General features: G+C 40.7%; 3 protein-coding genes across 3 annotated transcripts in view; 1 reads left to right on the forward strand and 2 right to left on the reverse strand.

Moving 5' to 3' along the window:
• lhfpl3 (LHFPL tetraspan subfamily member 3) overlaps positions 1-1,553 on the reverse strand; it is a 34,667-nt gene extending 33,114 nt beyond the window's left edge. Inside the window, exon 1 of the mRNA XM_075471611.1 lies at positions 626-1,553. Coding sequence (XP_075327726.1) covers positions 626-1,061 — 436 coding nt within the window. The 5' untranslated portion in view covers positions 1,062-1,553. The remainder of the gene's footprint in view (positions 1-625) is intronic.
• On the forward strand, positions 677-10,307 carry orc5 (origin recognition complex, subunit 5). Its single transcript, XM_075471610.1, has 14 exons — positions 677-2,860; positions 3,507-3,599; positions 4,466-4,651; positions 4,993-5,067; positions 6,262-6,373; positions 6,645-6,775; positions 6,869-6,917; positions 8,005-8,095; positions 8,202-8,257; positions 8,420-8,532; positions 8,702-8,749; positions 8,836-8,946; positions 9,776-9,888; positions 10,011-10,307. The coding sequence occupies exons 1-14, from the start codon at positions 2,747-2,749 to the stop codon at positions 10,054-10,056; spliced, it is 1,338 nt and encodes a 445-aa protein (XP_075327725.1). The 5' UTR covers positions 677-2,746; the 3' UTR covers positions 10,057-10,307.
• A 948-nt stretch (positions 10,308-11,255) lies between these two features.
• On the reverse strand, positions 11,256-13,161 carry guca1aa (guanylate cyclase activator 1Aa). The gene is made up of 4 exons (XM_075472494.1): positions 12,869-13,161; positions 12,483-12,632; positions 12,303-12,396; positions 11,256-12,010 (listed from the first exon to the last, which is right to left on the reverse strand). The coding sequence occupies exons 1-4, from the start codon at positions 13,064-13,066 to the stop codon at positions 11,883-11,885; spliced, it is 570 nt and encodes a 189-aa protein (XP_075328609.1). The 5' UTR covers positions 13,067-13,161; the 3' UTR covers positions 11,256-11,882.
• Between the last annotated feature and the right edge of the window lie 2,126 nt (positions 13,162-15,287).

The following is a 15,287-nucleotide window of genomic DNA, read 5'->3' on the forward strand; positions in this document are numbered from 1 at the left end:
TGAGTGCCATATACTGGCAGCAAGGTATCCACAAAGGCAAAGATCTTTAACTCTTAAGACAGTTTGGATCTGAGGTTTCACACTTCTCAAGGTAGCTCCACCTACACAACAGTCAGTTGCTTAATGGACTTCACTAGCCAGCGAAATGCTCTGAAATAGGGTTTCACAAGACAAAAACTGCTAAGATTAAGCTCTTTATCGGAATGAGCATCCCTAGGAGTTGGTAATTAGAAAAAACAGTGGGATAAAGTCTGTGCGTTTGGAGCCTCCTCAGCAACCAAACTTTACAACCGTTGGTCATCTGAGAAAGGATATGAAACAGTGTGACTTTCCATTACTCCAGATATATCTCATTAAAATTTAATTTCCACTCATATTCACACACACTTTACTAATGTTTATTAAATGAAAAGCATCAGATCTCAGTGTCGAGGCACATCCAGGGAAGGACATTGAGCTTTTTAGGCGGTTTTCATAATAAATATCCACAATGTGACTGATAGAGGACATAACCAACAGTTTAAATTTTGGACCATTTCCAATTAATCATAGGACATAATAGTCATTTGGACTCTATAATCCCGTCCCTGAAGCTCGTATCTTCCACGTCTAGTCAATTTCCTACCTGCAGCCAGCTGCATCCAGCCGCAGATCTTGTACACGGTGCCGGTGCTGCAGAAGAAGAAGAGCGCAAAGCAGGCGATGCAGGTAAGGACCAGCACCATGGACATGCAGATGAAGAAGGAGGCAGCCTTGAACGCACCGGAGGGGATGGTGCTGAACTCAGTGAAGCTGCCCTGACAGGTCAAGTCCCGGGACAGCCCGTTCCCGATACAGTAATGGAACAGACCGAAGTAGCCAACCTGCGGGGCGTCCCTGCCGTCTCCGATCCAGTAGGGCTGGATGAAGCACACCACGTTTACGATGGCGAAGAGGATGGTGAAGATGGCCCATAGGACGCCGATAGCGCGGGAGTTGCGCACGTAGTTCGTCTGGTAGATTTTGGCAGCCTCGGAGGCGGGGAGCATGGTGGTGGTCGTGTTGGGGGCCCCGGGGACCATCCTCCGGTCTGTGTGAGGTGCGTCTGCTCTGTCCGTAGGATCTGTAGGCTACTCAGATCTGCGCTCAGAAAACCAAGACCTGCCTCATCTGGCCGCGATATTCAGCAGAACTTCTTCCTGTCGCTGTTCTATTTTCTGTTATCTGCCTCTCCAGTCACAGTTTCCCCCACAGCATCACCGCGGCGAAGTCGGGTTTGGATTTCTTCTTGCGTTTCTCACCGATTTTCATTCATCAGTCTTGAGAAAACAAGGTGTGCGCTCCGGAGGGGGAAAAAAGCAAGCTTCAGAAATCCCTCAATGCAGAGGATTTACTCACAATTTGCCCTCATAGTTTCCCCATCTAAATGGTCTCAACCCGGGTCTGTTGTTCCGACAAACCACTCCACCTCTCGGGGTTGAGTGTGTGAGATCTCGCTGAAATGCTCTGTCTGTTCTCGACACCGACAGAGCAGCAGCCGCAGCTGGGATCCTGAATTAGAGTTGGAGGATAGCCGTGGTTACTACAGGGCCAGCCCACATCCCTTAATCCCATTCTGACGTATTGTTCCCGTAACGCGCGAAACCTATAGACTCATTGATTTTAAATAAAATACAGAAGCTAATGGTTTTTAATTTAATTGCCATATAAATCCATCTGATGCCCTGCTTGACGTACAGCCTCTGTGAGCAGTGACAAATTATCCTTCTACAATAAGTCACAACAAATGTGTCTTATTTACTCTATTGTGTTTTATGCTCGTTTTATCCAGGATAACTAAACTAAACTAGACTATTTGTATTTTTCTGTCATAGATGAGTATGTTGTATGAATATACTGCATTCATTTTCTGTGCAAAACCAATTGATTTTCTGTCCTTACCTTTAGGCTAATGTATGATTTCACAACATTGATCATTAAGTTTCAAGAGATCTATTGAATATACGGCTGCAAGGCCTAGCCTACGTGCAGATCAGGTTGATGAACAAACATGTCTTAGAAGCACATTATGTTATCGTCTTGAGGCAAATATTGTGTGAAAATGCTTTGTGCTACAATTGTGATACTGAAGAAATAATGGCAGAGACTGCATTTTGCAGGCATTACTTCTTAGGTTTCCCAGCAGGCCTGACACACTGGGTAAAGAGTGTGTTCATAAAGTATGTTAATGGCGGTAGTATTTAGAATCATAGATGGAATTATTTCATTCTAATTCAAAAGGTTATCAAACACTTAATTTATCATAATCCATGACAAAGTCATATTTAACCGCTCAGATCGTTTTGGCTTCTAAACTACATTACCCAGGAATCCCTGTTCGCTTATGATTGGCTAATAGGAATGACAGTTTGTGACGCATACTGAGGGCGCGCGAAAAACTATTAAACGCATTTGGTCGCGTTTCTAACTTAAACCAGCGTTTTCACCGTGTTTTAAGTGTGTTTCTCATTTTGTTTTCAGTTACGAGGTTTTCCCCACACCTCTTCGTTGTGTTTACAGTAGATAGTTTTTTTTTTACGCAATAGCTCGCTTGTTTTCTTTTTTTTGTCGGATCTTCGGTATTCGCCGCCTGAGCCTCGTGAAGTTGAATGTGCAGTTACTGAAAGCTAAGCTAGTTTTGATTTGAGAGGACAACGTCGTTTCGCTTCTGTCCACACTGGTCTCAGTTTAAATGATAGTGTTGTAATTTTGGGGGACAAAGAGCAGAATGACAGGCCTGCTACAACATTCGGGATACGAAGAGGAGAAGCTGCAGAGAGTCGCGGAGCAGCTTCCATGCAGAGAGGTCCAGGCTGGGATGCTGCTGTCTCTTATGGGACAGGTAGGTTGGCCGATGTGACCATCTGTTTCCCCGTGAGAGGGACAAGAGGAGATATATGACAAGATGCACGCCATTTGAAAAAAAGCAAAGCAGGGTAGAATCATAGAAAATAATATTTATGTTCATATCGAGCACGCTTGTCATGCTCGTGCTTGTATGTTGACAAACAATCTTAAAGATTCAAGATGACCATCTCTAACATGCTGTCACAACCATACCAGAAAATTCTTGAATGTTCTGACAATATTATAGAAAACACTTGCTGAAAAAAAAGCAACAATGGGCTTACACTTAATGCACAGCACGTGTCATTTGACAGTAAATACAGGAACGTGAATAAAAATTATATTTATTTTTGCCTTTTAGGCTTGTAAACAGAAAGCTTGACATGTCAGATATGCCACATGTACACCAGAGAAAGAGAGGTACAACAGGATGACATATTTTAAATCAGTCAATCGATTATCTAAGGAAAATTAGTGCCTTTTATTCCACTATTTCCATTGTGACTCAAGGCAACAGTGGATTTTGTGAGATTTACAAACACAGCTTGTGATAAAAGCCAGTGCAGTGCAGTGAAGACGTCTTTAAGTAAGCTGTTATAGGCCATGATTAAAAGTTGTCGTTTGTGATTATGTTCCTTCAGCCGCAGCAGCACTGCTACCCTTCAGTCTTCATCTACGGTCATCGAGCCTCGGGAAAGAGCCATGTGATCAACATTTTGATAAAAGAACTGGAGGTGAGAGAAAAACGTTAACTGTCCAGTAAACGAAAGTGCTCGTTAATAATGTGTTGTTTTGGCTACAAGGTCTAGTATTTATCAGCAAAATGAGGAATAATTTATCCGGCTACTCTACAGGCTCTATGACATCAACAAGCGGCTGATCACTTATGTTTGTGTGTTTCATTTCAAAGAGTTTTGACTCTTTTAAGCTAATATAACCCTTTAAAAGATACACATATAAAACATTTTACTGAGCTTCTTTCATCAGTCCACTGACAGAGTACTTAGTCCTTGGAAATATTGAATTTTAACAATAACTGCCAAATTCCGGCACCACACAAAATTTTGTGTATATATTTTGATCCTTATGTTTGAGGCGTATAATCCTGATTTTAAACGGGATGCATAAATATAGCAGTTTAGACGTAATGACACTGTTACAACAGATAGTTTTGTTTGGATTAAATGTAAAGAGCAACATATCCAAAAATACAATCTTGACTTTTTTTTTTCTTCTGAGAGAGATCCTTTAAATGAATAATGGAAAAAATGTGTACTGCAAAACTTTCTTGCAATGTCATCCAACCTTTTTCCCAAATATTTGTAATTTTGTCCTTTAAAAAGCACCAGAAACAAGTTATGAATGGAATTTGATGATTTGGTTAATTTCTAATTAAATGAAATAATTTATTCATCAGCTAATAATTACCAAACTTTAACCGACATCAAACTACAGAAGACATCTGCAGCTTAGATAGTCGGGTTCAGCTTGCAACAAAAGCAGAAGATTGGGTCAGCACAATGTGAATACTGTGTGTTGCCTCTACAGGCGTCACTCTTCGATCGTCTGTCATTATTCCTCCTCTTCTTTCTCTGCGCAGCTGCCTCATGCCACAGTCAGCTGTGTCGAATGTGTTTCTGTTGCCTTGCTCTTTGAACAAGTGCTGCTGTCCTTCTTTGGCTGCGATGCCGCCTCGCTGCTCCCCCGCAGTCCCTGCCTGTCTGACTTTGTACGAGTCTACAGACAACAGTCCTCCCAGTCTCCTGCCAAGCAGACTCGATACATTGTGAGTCCTGTGCACTTCACACCAAAACAACCAGCAAGCTGCTCCTCACTTGGAACATCAGAATATCCTAATCCTTGACATGTCAACTGATTTAATCTTTGTATTTGTCACTTAGTGATTGCATGACAGTGTGATTAGTCGTACGTGCTAAGCAGAGCTTGAGATGTGTTAGCCTGCAGAAAGTAAACACGATTTTTACTGAGCACATGAGTGGGTTTAGTCTAGTTTTGGGCTGAAAATGTTTGCTGCATAATGCTCCACGAAACACCCTTACCCAGCCTCTACTTTACTGAGCGTCGATGTTCGAAAAGCAAACAGAAACATGCAAGTATATTTTTCAGGTAATAGAAAAAGCTGAACTTCTGAGAGACGCCGATGCCAATCTCCTCCCTGCTCTCCTTCGCCTTCAGGAACTGGTGAGGCAGTGCGTCGTGTTATCTTTGCGTTATCCATCAAGTGACAGACTTTGTTGTTGTTTCTGTATGAGGATGATGGAGGGGGGGACTGGAAGAGCTTCATTTGTAATGGATGACCTTGATCTGAGTGCGAAGAGTTCTTTCATAATGCTGTTAGGAAGGATGGCAGCCACTCACTTTATTTTAATTAAAGACATCGAGAGTGAAAATATTTGATAGGTTGGGTTTTATTCCTTGAAAGATAACTCAATGGTGGATCGCGGGTGATAAGAATCTGTTTATTTAATGCTATGCCACTTCAGTGCTGCAACATGCAATTTTGAAGTGGTAAGTAGGATGTGAATTTATGTGTTTGTGAAGAACGACAGGAGAATGAGTAGTTTCTGCCTCAAATGCATATTATTGTTTTTGCAGTGAAGCTACGATGAAGGGAATAATATATGTTTGCTACATGAATAGATGACACCCATACTCCTTTCTGATTTAAGCTGATGCAATCCTCAATGACACCTTACATACCTTACAGCTGTGATCACAGGTTTTCTGTCCGTCAGTCTTTTTTCTAAGCACACATTTTAGCTTGTAGTAGGGAAAGCAGAGGTGTAATTTATTACATAGCAACTGCATTTTGTTGATGTGAGTTAGTGGAAGCATCCTTGTATTGTGCAGTTCTGCTGACTATCGTTTCTGCCCGACACTGAGCACATCAATTTCAAATGTAACTCTCTCCGTGCTTTTATTTACTATGTGTTGGCATGAAAAGATTTAATTAAAGCCACCACATATTCCCTCATTGCAATAATCTGTAGCTGCTTGCTCATTTGATTGATAGTGTTTTAATTTGTTAGAGTTTTTCCTTTTTTTTTTTTCAACAAAATATTTAAATCAAAGTTTATTGTTATTCAGCAAATGTTTAAAGAAATATGCTTGCTTGTCTTTTAAAAACTCCCCTGAGCACAATATGACGTTGTCAAATTAGTTTAATAAAAGACTTATTCAAGAGAAAGAAACATAGTTTTGATTATTAAAAAAAAATGCTCAAACTTGAGAATGTTTGCCACTTTTTCTGTGAATATACATCAAATCAAGGAGGAGAGGAAGCTGTAGCCGGGGACGCATCCTCTTTCTGAACTGTGGTTGAAACAAAGCCACTAAGCTGTAACGTATTTGTTCCTCTGTTCATCGGTTTGTCAGGTAGAGGACAACGTCACCGTCATCCTGCTCAGTGAAATCGTTTGGGACAAGTTCAGACCAAACACTGGCTGCTTTGAGCCACTTCTGCTCCATTTCCCCGACTACAGTAAAGGTATTTTATTGCCTACACCTCGCTGCATAGTGATGAGGCACACCACAAGATGAGGTGTGAAATGTGGGATTTTGTACCTGTGATTTTGTTCTAACGCCACATTAAGTGACTGGAGAAAATCTTTCATTATGAAGCATCAGTGTAAAAAAATGTAGCACTCTGGGAGGTAATCATTATGTCATTCTATCGCTGGTGTTTTTGCTTTTTAAAAGATTTCGGTATCTGTTTGGGTTTGAGGTCGGTCATTTTGTGCCGTTTCATCTGTTTGTAGGTGAGCTGCAGCAGATTTTGTCCCAGGACAGACATCCTTCATATTCAGCAGAGTTTTACTCGTCCTACATCAACATCCTGCTGGGAGTCTTTTACTCAGTCTGTCGAGACCTCAGAGAGCTGCGCCACCTGGTCAGAAATGTGCTCCCTTATAAGTCACAGCAGATTCTTTGTTATTTTCCACGTGTCAGTTATTTTTCTCTCTTTTCTTTTTTATTTAATTAGGCTGCCCTCAACTTTTCAAAGTTCTGTGAGCCTGTGACAGCAGGAAAAGGTAAAGAGGTGGTTTTCGTTTTGTGTTTTCTTCGCTTGTATAAGAGTCACTTTGTATTAATGAACTTTGTGTTCACTGATGAGCAAAAAAAAAGCCCCAAAACACATTTGCCTCATCCGTAATGCAACGAGCGCGTCTACTTTATTTTTTGCGTGGTTATAGTGACTACCCTGTCTATACTGCATTTGTTTAGAGCGTGATTAGCAGTGTTAGCATGAACCATTTTTAATCAGGTTAGCAGGCCCAATCAAAGTAAAAATGCCTCATGTATACGTTACATCCAGCTCAATCAGAACAGATTTTTAATTGGCTTGAGAGCTGTGGTGTGAACCTTTTAATATCCTGATCAAAAGAGAAATGTAACAATGTATACTTTTAACCTGATTGTTTTTCTCTGAATAAATACAGTGGCGCACATCCTCAGAAATGGCCACTACACAATACACAAGATGCAATATTAAGATGGCCAATGGGGGCAAATGTGACCAAAAATTCAAGGTCCTTAACCTTTAATAGCATCTACAATGCCACGGCTGTCACTTTTTATGCATTTATTTAAAAGTTCACGTGGTATCTCCTTAACCACCACTTAACCATCATGCACAGACTCGTTGTTGCAGATACATCTACTTATTGATGACATAGCTTTGTCTAAAGTCTAAATTCTGTGTTCCCTTGGCTCAGAGTTGGTCCTTAATGATAATTTATAAGCTGAAAAATAAAAGACAGACCTTTGATTGGCTGATGTTAAACTTTCATTTGCACATAGTTTATCATTTTGTAGTGATGGTATTGATAAAGTATTATTTGTAAACCACCTCTCTTAAAGTGCTTTAATATAAGGGAAAAGGTACAGTGTTTTCTAAACTTGATTAAGAGAAGATTTTGTGGCCTTTACATGTTAAAAAATCAGACAAAAGATCAGTAGAAAGGGAAGTTGAGTTATAGTTGAGTGTTTCAGTTTTTAACACAGCCTCTCTTTTTTGCTATTTTTCTTTGAATTCTAATTAATTTCCCTTGTCATTTATTGATAAAACAAACAAAATATGATTTTTTTTTTTTTACAAAAGTGTTTCATCATGTGTAGTGACAGAAACTGACACGCACAAGCTGTGGAAGAACATCGAGCCTCATCTGAAAAAAGCCATGCAGACGGTTTACCTTCGAGAGGTGTCTAGGTGTGAGCTTAAGGATTGATTTACTCTTAAAATCATTTCAAACCAGTTTTTTTTATTTTTTTTTATTGATTACAACAGGCTGTGTTTTTTTGTTGTCCCTGTTTAGTCTTCAGTGGGAGCAGATGCAGCAAATGGAGGAAAATGAGGCTGGAGCCTTAAGAGGTGCCCACACACATAAAGCTCTGCTGCGCTCAATGAAAATACACCAAGCTCTGCACGTTCATGCAGAAGTTATATGTTTTCCACTGCAGTGAACAGAGTATTACTAGTCCATGAAGGTGTGTAAGAGTGCTGGCTTATCGCATTTATTTCCTCCCTTCAAAGGTTTATCAGCTCACACTCATGTTGAGCTGCCTTACTACTCAAAGTTCCTGCTGATTGCTGCCTATCTGGCTTCCTACAACCCTGCCCGCACAGATAAACGCTTCTTTCTAAAGGTAGAACAGTTTCATCTCGAAACATTATATATCTTAAAGTCTGCTATTGATATGACGCTTCCGTATATTTCTCGTTGCTATTTATTCTCATCTGAAGGAATAATCCTGCTGTGTTCTCTTGACTTGCTTTAATTTTAGAATTTGACTTCCCTCTGTTCTCGCCCCGCAGCACCACGGCAAAATAAGAAAAACAAACTTCTTGAAGAAAAATGAAAAGGTGATTCTCCTCACATAACCCTAGTTATTCAAAGCTTTTATGTATAAAGCATCACAAAATGCTCATACAATCTGTCTCTCCTCTAGACGAGTAACCACCTTCTCGGGCCGAAGCCCTTCCACCTGGACCGCTTGCTCGCCATATTCTACAGTGTGGTGGACAGCAGAGTCGCCCCGACAGCCAGCATCTTCTCCCAGGTCAGAGTCCAGCAGGCCACGGCTGAGAAACATCTTTTTGAGCTTTATCTTTGGTGAAATGAAGAGGCTGATGTAAAGCACGTGTGAATAGCTGAGGGAATAAAAGATTATCTGTTTTTTTTTTTCAAAATACATAAAGACAACAAATTGACCGTTGGTCATCGCTAAGCCTTCAGCTTGGTCTCTTGAGTCATTCACTATACATGTTGGGTTGTTTGCGTTTTTCTTCTTCAGCTTTTTCCCCACATGATGTGATGTTTGCTTCCAGAATCTGGTGTTGAGTCTGGCTTCAACACAAGCCGAGAGCACAATCGATCCGGCCCCGTGTTGGACAGTTTCTTTTAATGAAATTAATTTTTTTCCCAGTGTGCAGTCCACACGATTGGTTTCCAAAATACAAGAGGCCTGTGTAGATGTTAAAATGCTAACTTTTTTATTTATTTGATGGTTTCTGCTTTTTCTTCACTTTTTGCCAGATAAGCCAATGAAATAAGCAGCTAAACCAGTTTAAAAACTGTATCAGATATTCTTCTACACCTCTTGGTTGAATTACTGCATGTTAAATTAGAGTTGATTAAACATGTTGTCTGAGATCAGAGAATTTCCAGCCCACACAGTCATGAACTTTGGGATCTCAGGACAAATACAGATCAATTTAGGAATCTGAGCATGAAATGTTTTTTATCTAATGAGACTCGGCCCACATCTATGTCTTTTACCGTTTAGAGCCAAATGCTTTAAAGTAGAAAAGCTGTGAGTTAAAGAGGTACTTTAGGGAGTCATTCTGTTTTTTTTATTTATTTGTTTTTTGCCTCCTGTCACCCTTTAGATCTCCTCTCTGGTGACCTTACAGCTGCTTGCTCAGGTCAGTCACGACGACCAGCTCGATGCCCCAAAGTACAAATGTGCCGTTTCTCTGGATTTCATCTCGGCCATATCCAGGTGAGAGTGCGCCTGCGTGCTCGTTTGTTATCGCACGCGACCGAGAGTGACTGAATTATTCAAGGGAACTGACCTTTTACAGCATTTCACAGCGAGCGTGCTCGGTTTGATTTGTTTTCCAGGACGGTGAACTTTGATATTGTGAAGTATCTGTACGACTTCCTATGAGGTCGCAGTGCGTGAAGGAGAGATGACACGGCGACAGTAAGATAAAGAGAGATTTTTTTTCTGCAAGAACGCACGTAAGGACAAACATTTGCCAGAATAAGTAGCTCAGACCACTGTTCTGTGGAGGGAAATTAATTTGATTATATCTGCTGCCCTCTTGTGGCTGATGAATGAGCTTATTGTTACTCTTGTAGAGTCTGTGCCTGAGACTGTGTTTATTATTAGCATTTGTACAAAATAAATGCCATGTTGGCGACTTCCCTTTATCTTGCCTTAGTTTTGTTATAGGATGGTGTCAGAGTTTCTGTCTATTTTGATAAAATGTCTAAAAAGGTTGTTTTAGTACATGAAATGTTTTGTTCCATCCATTTGTTCCACTAACTAATTAACAGAAACTGGGTGTCGTAGCACTGGCAGTTTTCCCCTGACATAAAGGAATCCTGGCACCATGCAGGTGAATCAGTGTCGTTGCTCAGAGACAGACTTTGATGTTTGTAACATGTTTTCACCCTGTTATACTTCAGGACTGAAGTCAGAGGACACTGCTTCGGACATCTGAATAACAATATTTTTGAGTTGTCTATTTATCTAGTTGGGTTGGGTTTTTTTCTCCTTAATTTTTAGATAACTTTTAAGGGCTCGAAGCGCCTAAATGAAACCAGAACGTTTGGCGGAAATATTGACAAATTTAGTTCATTTTCTCCCTCTGTTGGGAAGCACTGAACTGAAACAATCCTTCCTCTTGTCTCAACCCTGGGTTGGTTGTGTTTTAGCAGTTGATCAACCTTAAATTTGGATTAAACCAATAGGATTTGAAGTTTCGGATGTGAAAATGAAGAGTGGTCTTTGGATGATGTTTATGTCTCAGTAGTGAGGAGTCTTTTATGGGGTCACAAGATAAATCTGTGGGGTGGAAACAATGCTCTGTAAAATGTTTTTATATTTTCTATACATTTATCTATTAGATTAGACTTGTCGAGCCTCTAAACATGATTGTGATCATCTTAGGTAAATTATATATATAATAATATAATAATGTATGCAGAGTAACATCAGCCTTCTGCCATAATTTTTCTCCAGTTTTGTGCTGGGTCAAAGCAACAAAATGTGAAACACATGTAGTAACATGTAGGATCCAGTAAATATGGATGAAATTAATTGTTGAATTTTTAATGAGTTTTTAATAGTTTCACTGTACAAATAAGCATTAGCTAATATCACATGTCAGTATCGCAGACATGTTCTGCAGTCTTCCAACAGAAGGCACCAGATGAGCATAACCAACAAACAAAATAAAGGTCATCTAGATTCGTATTAATGCTGAATAAGAAGCAAATTGTTCAGCCAAAGAAAGGTAAACATTTGAGAGTCGTATCTGCAAACTTCACTAAATCTCCCTAGAAGCTTTCACCCGTTCCTGTTTTATAGCCTCTGACTTTAATCAAATTAGCATTGGTGTCAAACACACTGCCGAGTCATAGCGTCTTCCTGTAAACCCCACAGGGCAGGAGCAGGTTAACGGAGATTTGAGTAATCTGATGCAGAGGGACTCCGACCTAGAAAATAAAAAGGATCTGGAAAGCGCAGTTGAGTGCACGTAATTGCCACTCAGCTCCACTATCTCCCCTCCTTATCCCTCCGGGTGTCTGAGGCTGAGTGGACTGTCTGAGAGATCATCCTTCATGCCAGGGTGGCCTTGAGAGGGCTCACCATCATTTAACAAGGACAATGACCAGTCTGCAAGGGTTGACTGAGTCGCCCCATTTAAAGTGCATATGTGTAAATTCAAAACACAAATGAGGATGAGGTAGTTGAACAGAAATGTCCTAAACGCTGTGCCGCCTGTTGTGGATCATGGCCACAATGTGACGTAGGTCCAAACTCTTCATCATCACCTCCATGAAGTCTTCGTCACTGCGAGCGCCGGCCACAAACTCGTCCAGAGAAAGCTCACCTGTTTGGAGAAGGCAAATTGTGTTCAGGCATGTTAAAAGTTTGCACATGGCTCCAAAACAACGTCAGATCTAACAAGGCCTCTGCTGATTCATCGTTGCCTCCCACAGACGGTGACTTTTATTTTATGTTGCAGGTTAAACAGTATGGAATGGAACAGATTTTATGAACGCTATTTTAAAAACTGATAAAGAATATTTAGATGAGAATCCAAGTAGAAAATTTCTTTAGTTATGTTATTATAGTTCTATAACACCGTCCACCCACCCCACACGTTGCCAGCACACACTCACCATCTCCATTTACATCAATCCTGTCAAATACACCGTTTGTGAATTCCTCTGCAGTTATTTCCTGATTTTCACTCCCGTTGATTGCACGGATAGCCTGGGGGAGAAGAAAATAATGAGCTGCTGCGCCGTGGACAAGACCTGATTGAAGAAGCAGCGCGACAGGGACATTGTGCACTCTACCTTGATGATGTTCAGGAGTTCGTGCCGGTCGATGCAGCCATTTCCGTCCACGTCATACAGTTTGAAATACCAGCGCAGCTTGTGCTCCATCTTCCCCCGCATCACCAGACTCAGAGCGGCCACGTACTCCATGAAATCTATGGAGCCGTCCTGCATAAACGAGCAGTGAGATCCATGTTAAAACAGTGTCATATATCTGATTTTCTATCTAAGTACAAAAACTTTCTTAAAAGCATGAAATATTGTCCCTCTTTGTTTTATCCTTCTGTGCAGGTTCTGATTAAATCTTGTATGTTATCATGGGCAAGTCATTAGCAAGAGTAGAAGCTCCAAAAGCACTTTAACTCCTTTAAGAAGCGTCTCTCTGCGTTTCCAACTGATCTTACCTTGTTCATGTCAAATGTTCGGAACATCTGCTCTATGTAGGCGTTGGCTTCTGGGTCCAGACCTCTCAGCCCGAAGAACTGCTTAAACTCGTGTAGGGTGAGCTGACCCGAGGGGCATTCCGTCATGAACTTTTTGTACCAGAGGTGCATCTCCACCGCCTGCAAGTCGTCCACGGTGCATCCGGTTGAGTTACCCATTTTTTCTGACGGAGACGTCTGCTAGCAGGTTCACAAACCTCACTGCCCAATTGGTCTACTGTGAAGCGGAGCTTATCCCTGTTCACAGTCACACAATACTGGGACCTTTAGGGTGAGGGTGTCTACTGGTCGGGGCCTTTTGTAGTTTACTGTGTGAAACCCCACCCTCCCTTCTCCAATGTTCTCCTTGGGTTTAATCACTGGCTATAATCCAGGCAAACATACAGATGATCAGCTTAATCACTCCATTAAAAGGGCAGATTGACTGTTCTGCGTTTACCCCAAGATGTGCTGACAAGCACGACGCAGCTTTGCTCCATCACGTGCAGGCACAGGACACCAAGTACACATCATATCTGATGAGACACATTTTGTTCTGCTTGTGGGGCCCAGCTTTAATGACAAGCTACTTTTACTCTGCTCCTCCCACTTGTAAAGTACACAATGCTCCTCCTGAACATTGTTCAGGAGGAACATTGTGGACTTAATAACGCACATTGGAGGCTTTAAAATAACTGCATATTGTGAATCCATTAGAAAATGTTACATAAAAATGTTTTACATGAAAACTGAAGTAGAGTTTCTCATTTTGCCCTGAATTGTAGAACAATCTCCACCTTCCAGTGGGCCGTCCACTACAGTGGAGAGTTTGCTCAAAAGCTTGAATTAATGTAGTTTTATTTCAAATTTTAAACCTTCTGCCTGTGCCGTACACACAGGAACAGGTTCAGACAGGTCCTATCGAGTCAAAACGAGGCCAAACTAAAACTATGATGCTTCCAGCATTTGTTGAAAAGTGCTTTTGTCAACCAGTTGGATGATTACAAATTGGACCTCCTGAAGTTTTGGTTCTTTTGAATCATGTCTGAGCTCTTCTCTTTTGTTTAAAGTGACTGGATAATGTCTACTAATCTGCAGCAAACTGATGATTCATTCAAAAAACAACAAGTTCATGAATTTTAGTGTCTCATATTTAATATTTCTGAATTATTTATTTTTTATATATATTTGTCCTCTGTTGATTGGGTTTAAAACAATTCAATAATTTCTCACATTTCATTTTGAAAACCCAAAAGTTAAGAGGAACAAATCAGGTTACTTACAGCTTTACAAGATTACTAAAGATCAGTTAAGAAGTTAGAGACCACAGACTAAACCCATGAGGGCATTACAGTTTAAAACACCAAACACCTCAGGAACCCATTTATATCTCAGTATAAGTAGCAGGAAATAATACAACATTCATTTTTACGTGCTTCAGGGTGACATCAAATGTCTGTCGCAACAATCCCGGAATCATACTCAAAAGCACATTCAGTGGCTATGAGTGCATGTGTTGATCAAGTTCAAAGCACGTTCTTACCCTTTGCTAACATCGTAAAATCTTTCTAAATCTCATGAGCAATTAAAAAATGCATATGAATAAATAAGTTGAAATAAAAACAAAACTAACTACTTTTCAACCAAAGATCGATATATGAGTGGTCCCACTGAGATATCAGTTGCCTTTGGAATACATTCAGTGTTAGTGTTGACGTTTGTTTCTGGCCTGATACAGAAATATTATTTTCAGACAAATAAAGAAAAGCAACTCCACGGGTAGGTGGTAAGTTTGAAAGTGCTTGTGTAGCTTTTAGTGGGCAAATTTCCTCTGCTGCAGTGCAATAATGTAATTTAGTAGTTTGCTTTACCCTGTGACACATTTCCATTAACAGTCACATCAGCAGGTATGAAAATGATTGGCAGCGACACGTTCAAGGAGCTTTTTCCTGAAAACGGATACACACATAATGTAACCACACATACAAATATAACAACAGCGGGACGGTATCAAATAGCTGTTTTAAGGAAAGCATAAAAATGTTCTGACTTCAGTAAGGCCTCATTTTCTTTCCTCTTTCATTCAATATCATATTCAGCTTCTCAGCTTCAGTTTGTAGCTTTTTTTTCCTTTTTTTTGGTAGCATCTTGTCCGTTTGGCACAGTTTGAAAAAGTCTCAGAAGACATGAAGTCACTGTGGCGCTGCGTCTGAGTTTGCACAGCTCTCCCTGGTCCCATCAGGAACGCTTCTCTTCCCCTTGTGCAGATGTCTGTAGATGAAGTCAAAAGCCGATGCTGTGTAGCGTCCAACCAGGCCGGTCCACTTCACTGCGTCCACCATCCACTGCACGAAGCGACCCACAAACACAGCAAACACTGTGGTGTAGTGGGCCAGCAGGA

This window comes from Odontesthes bonariensis, chromosome 8 (assembly GCF_027942865.1).
Source record: "Odontesthes bonariensis isolate fOdoBon6 chromosome 8, fOdoBon6.hap1, whole genome shotgun sequence".
Lineage (NCBI taxonomy): Eukaryota > Metazoa > Chordata > Actinopteri > Atheriniformes > Atherinopsidae > Odontesthes > Odontesthes bonariensis.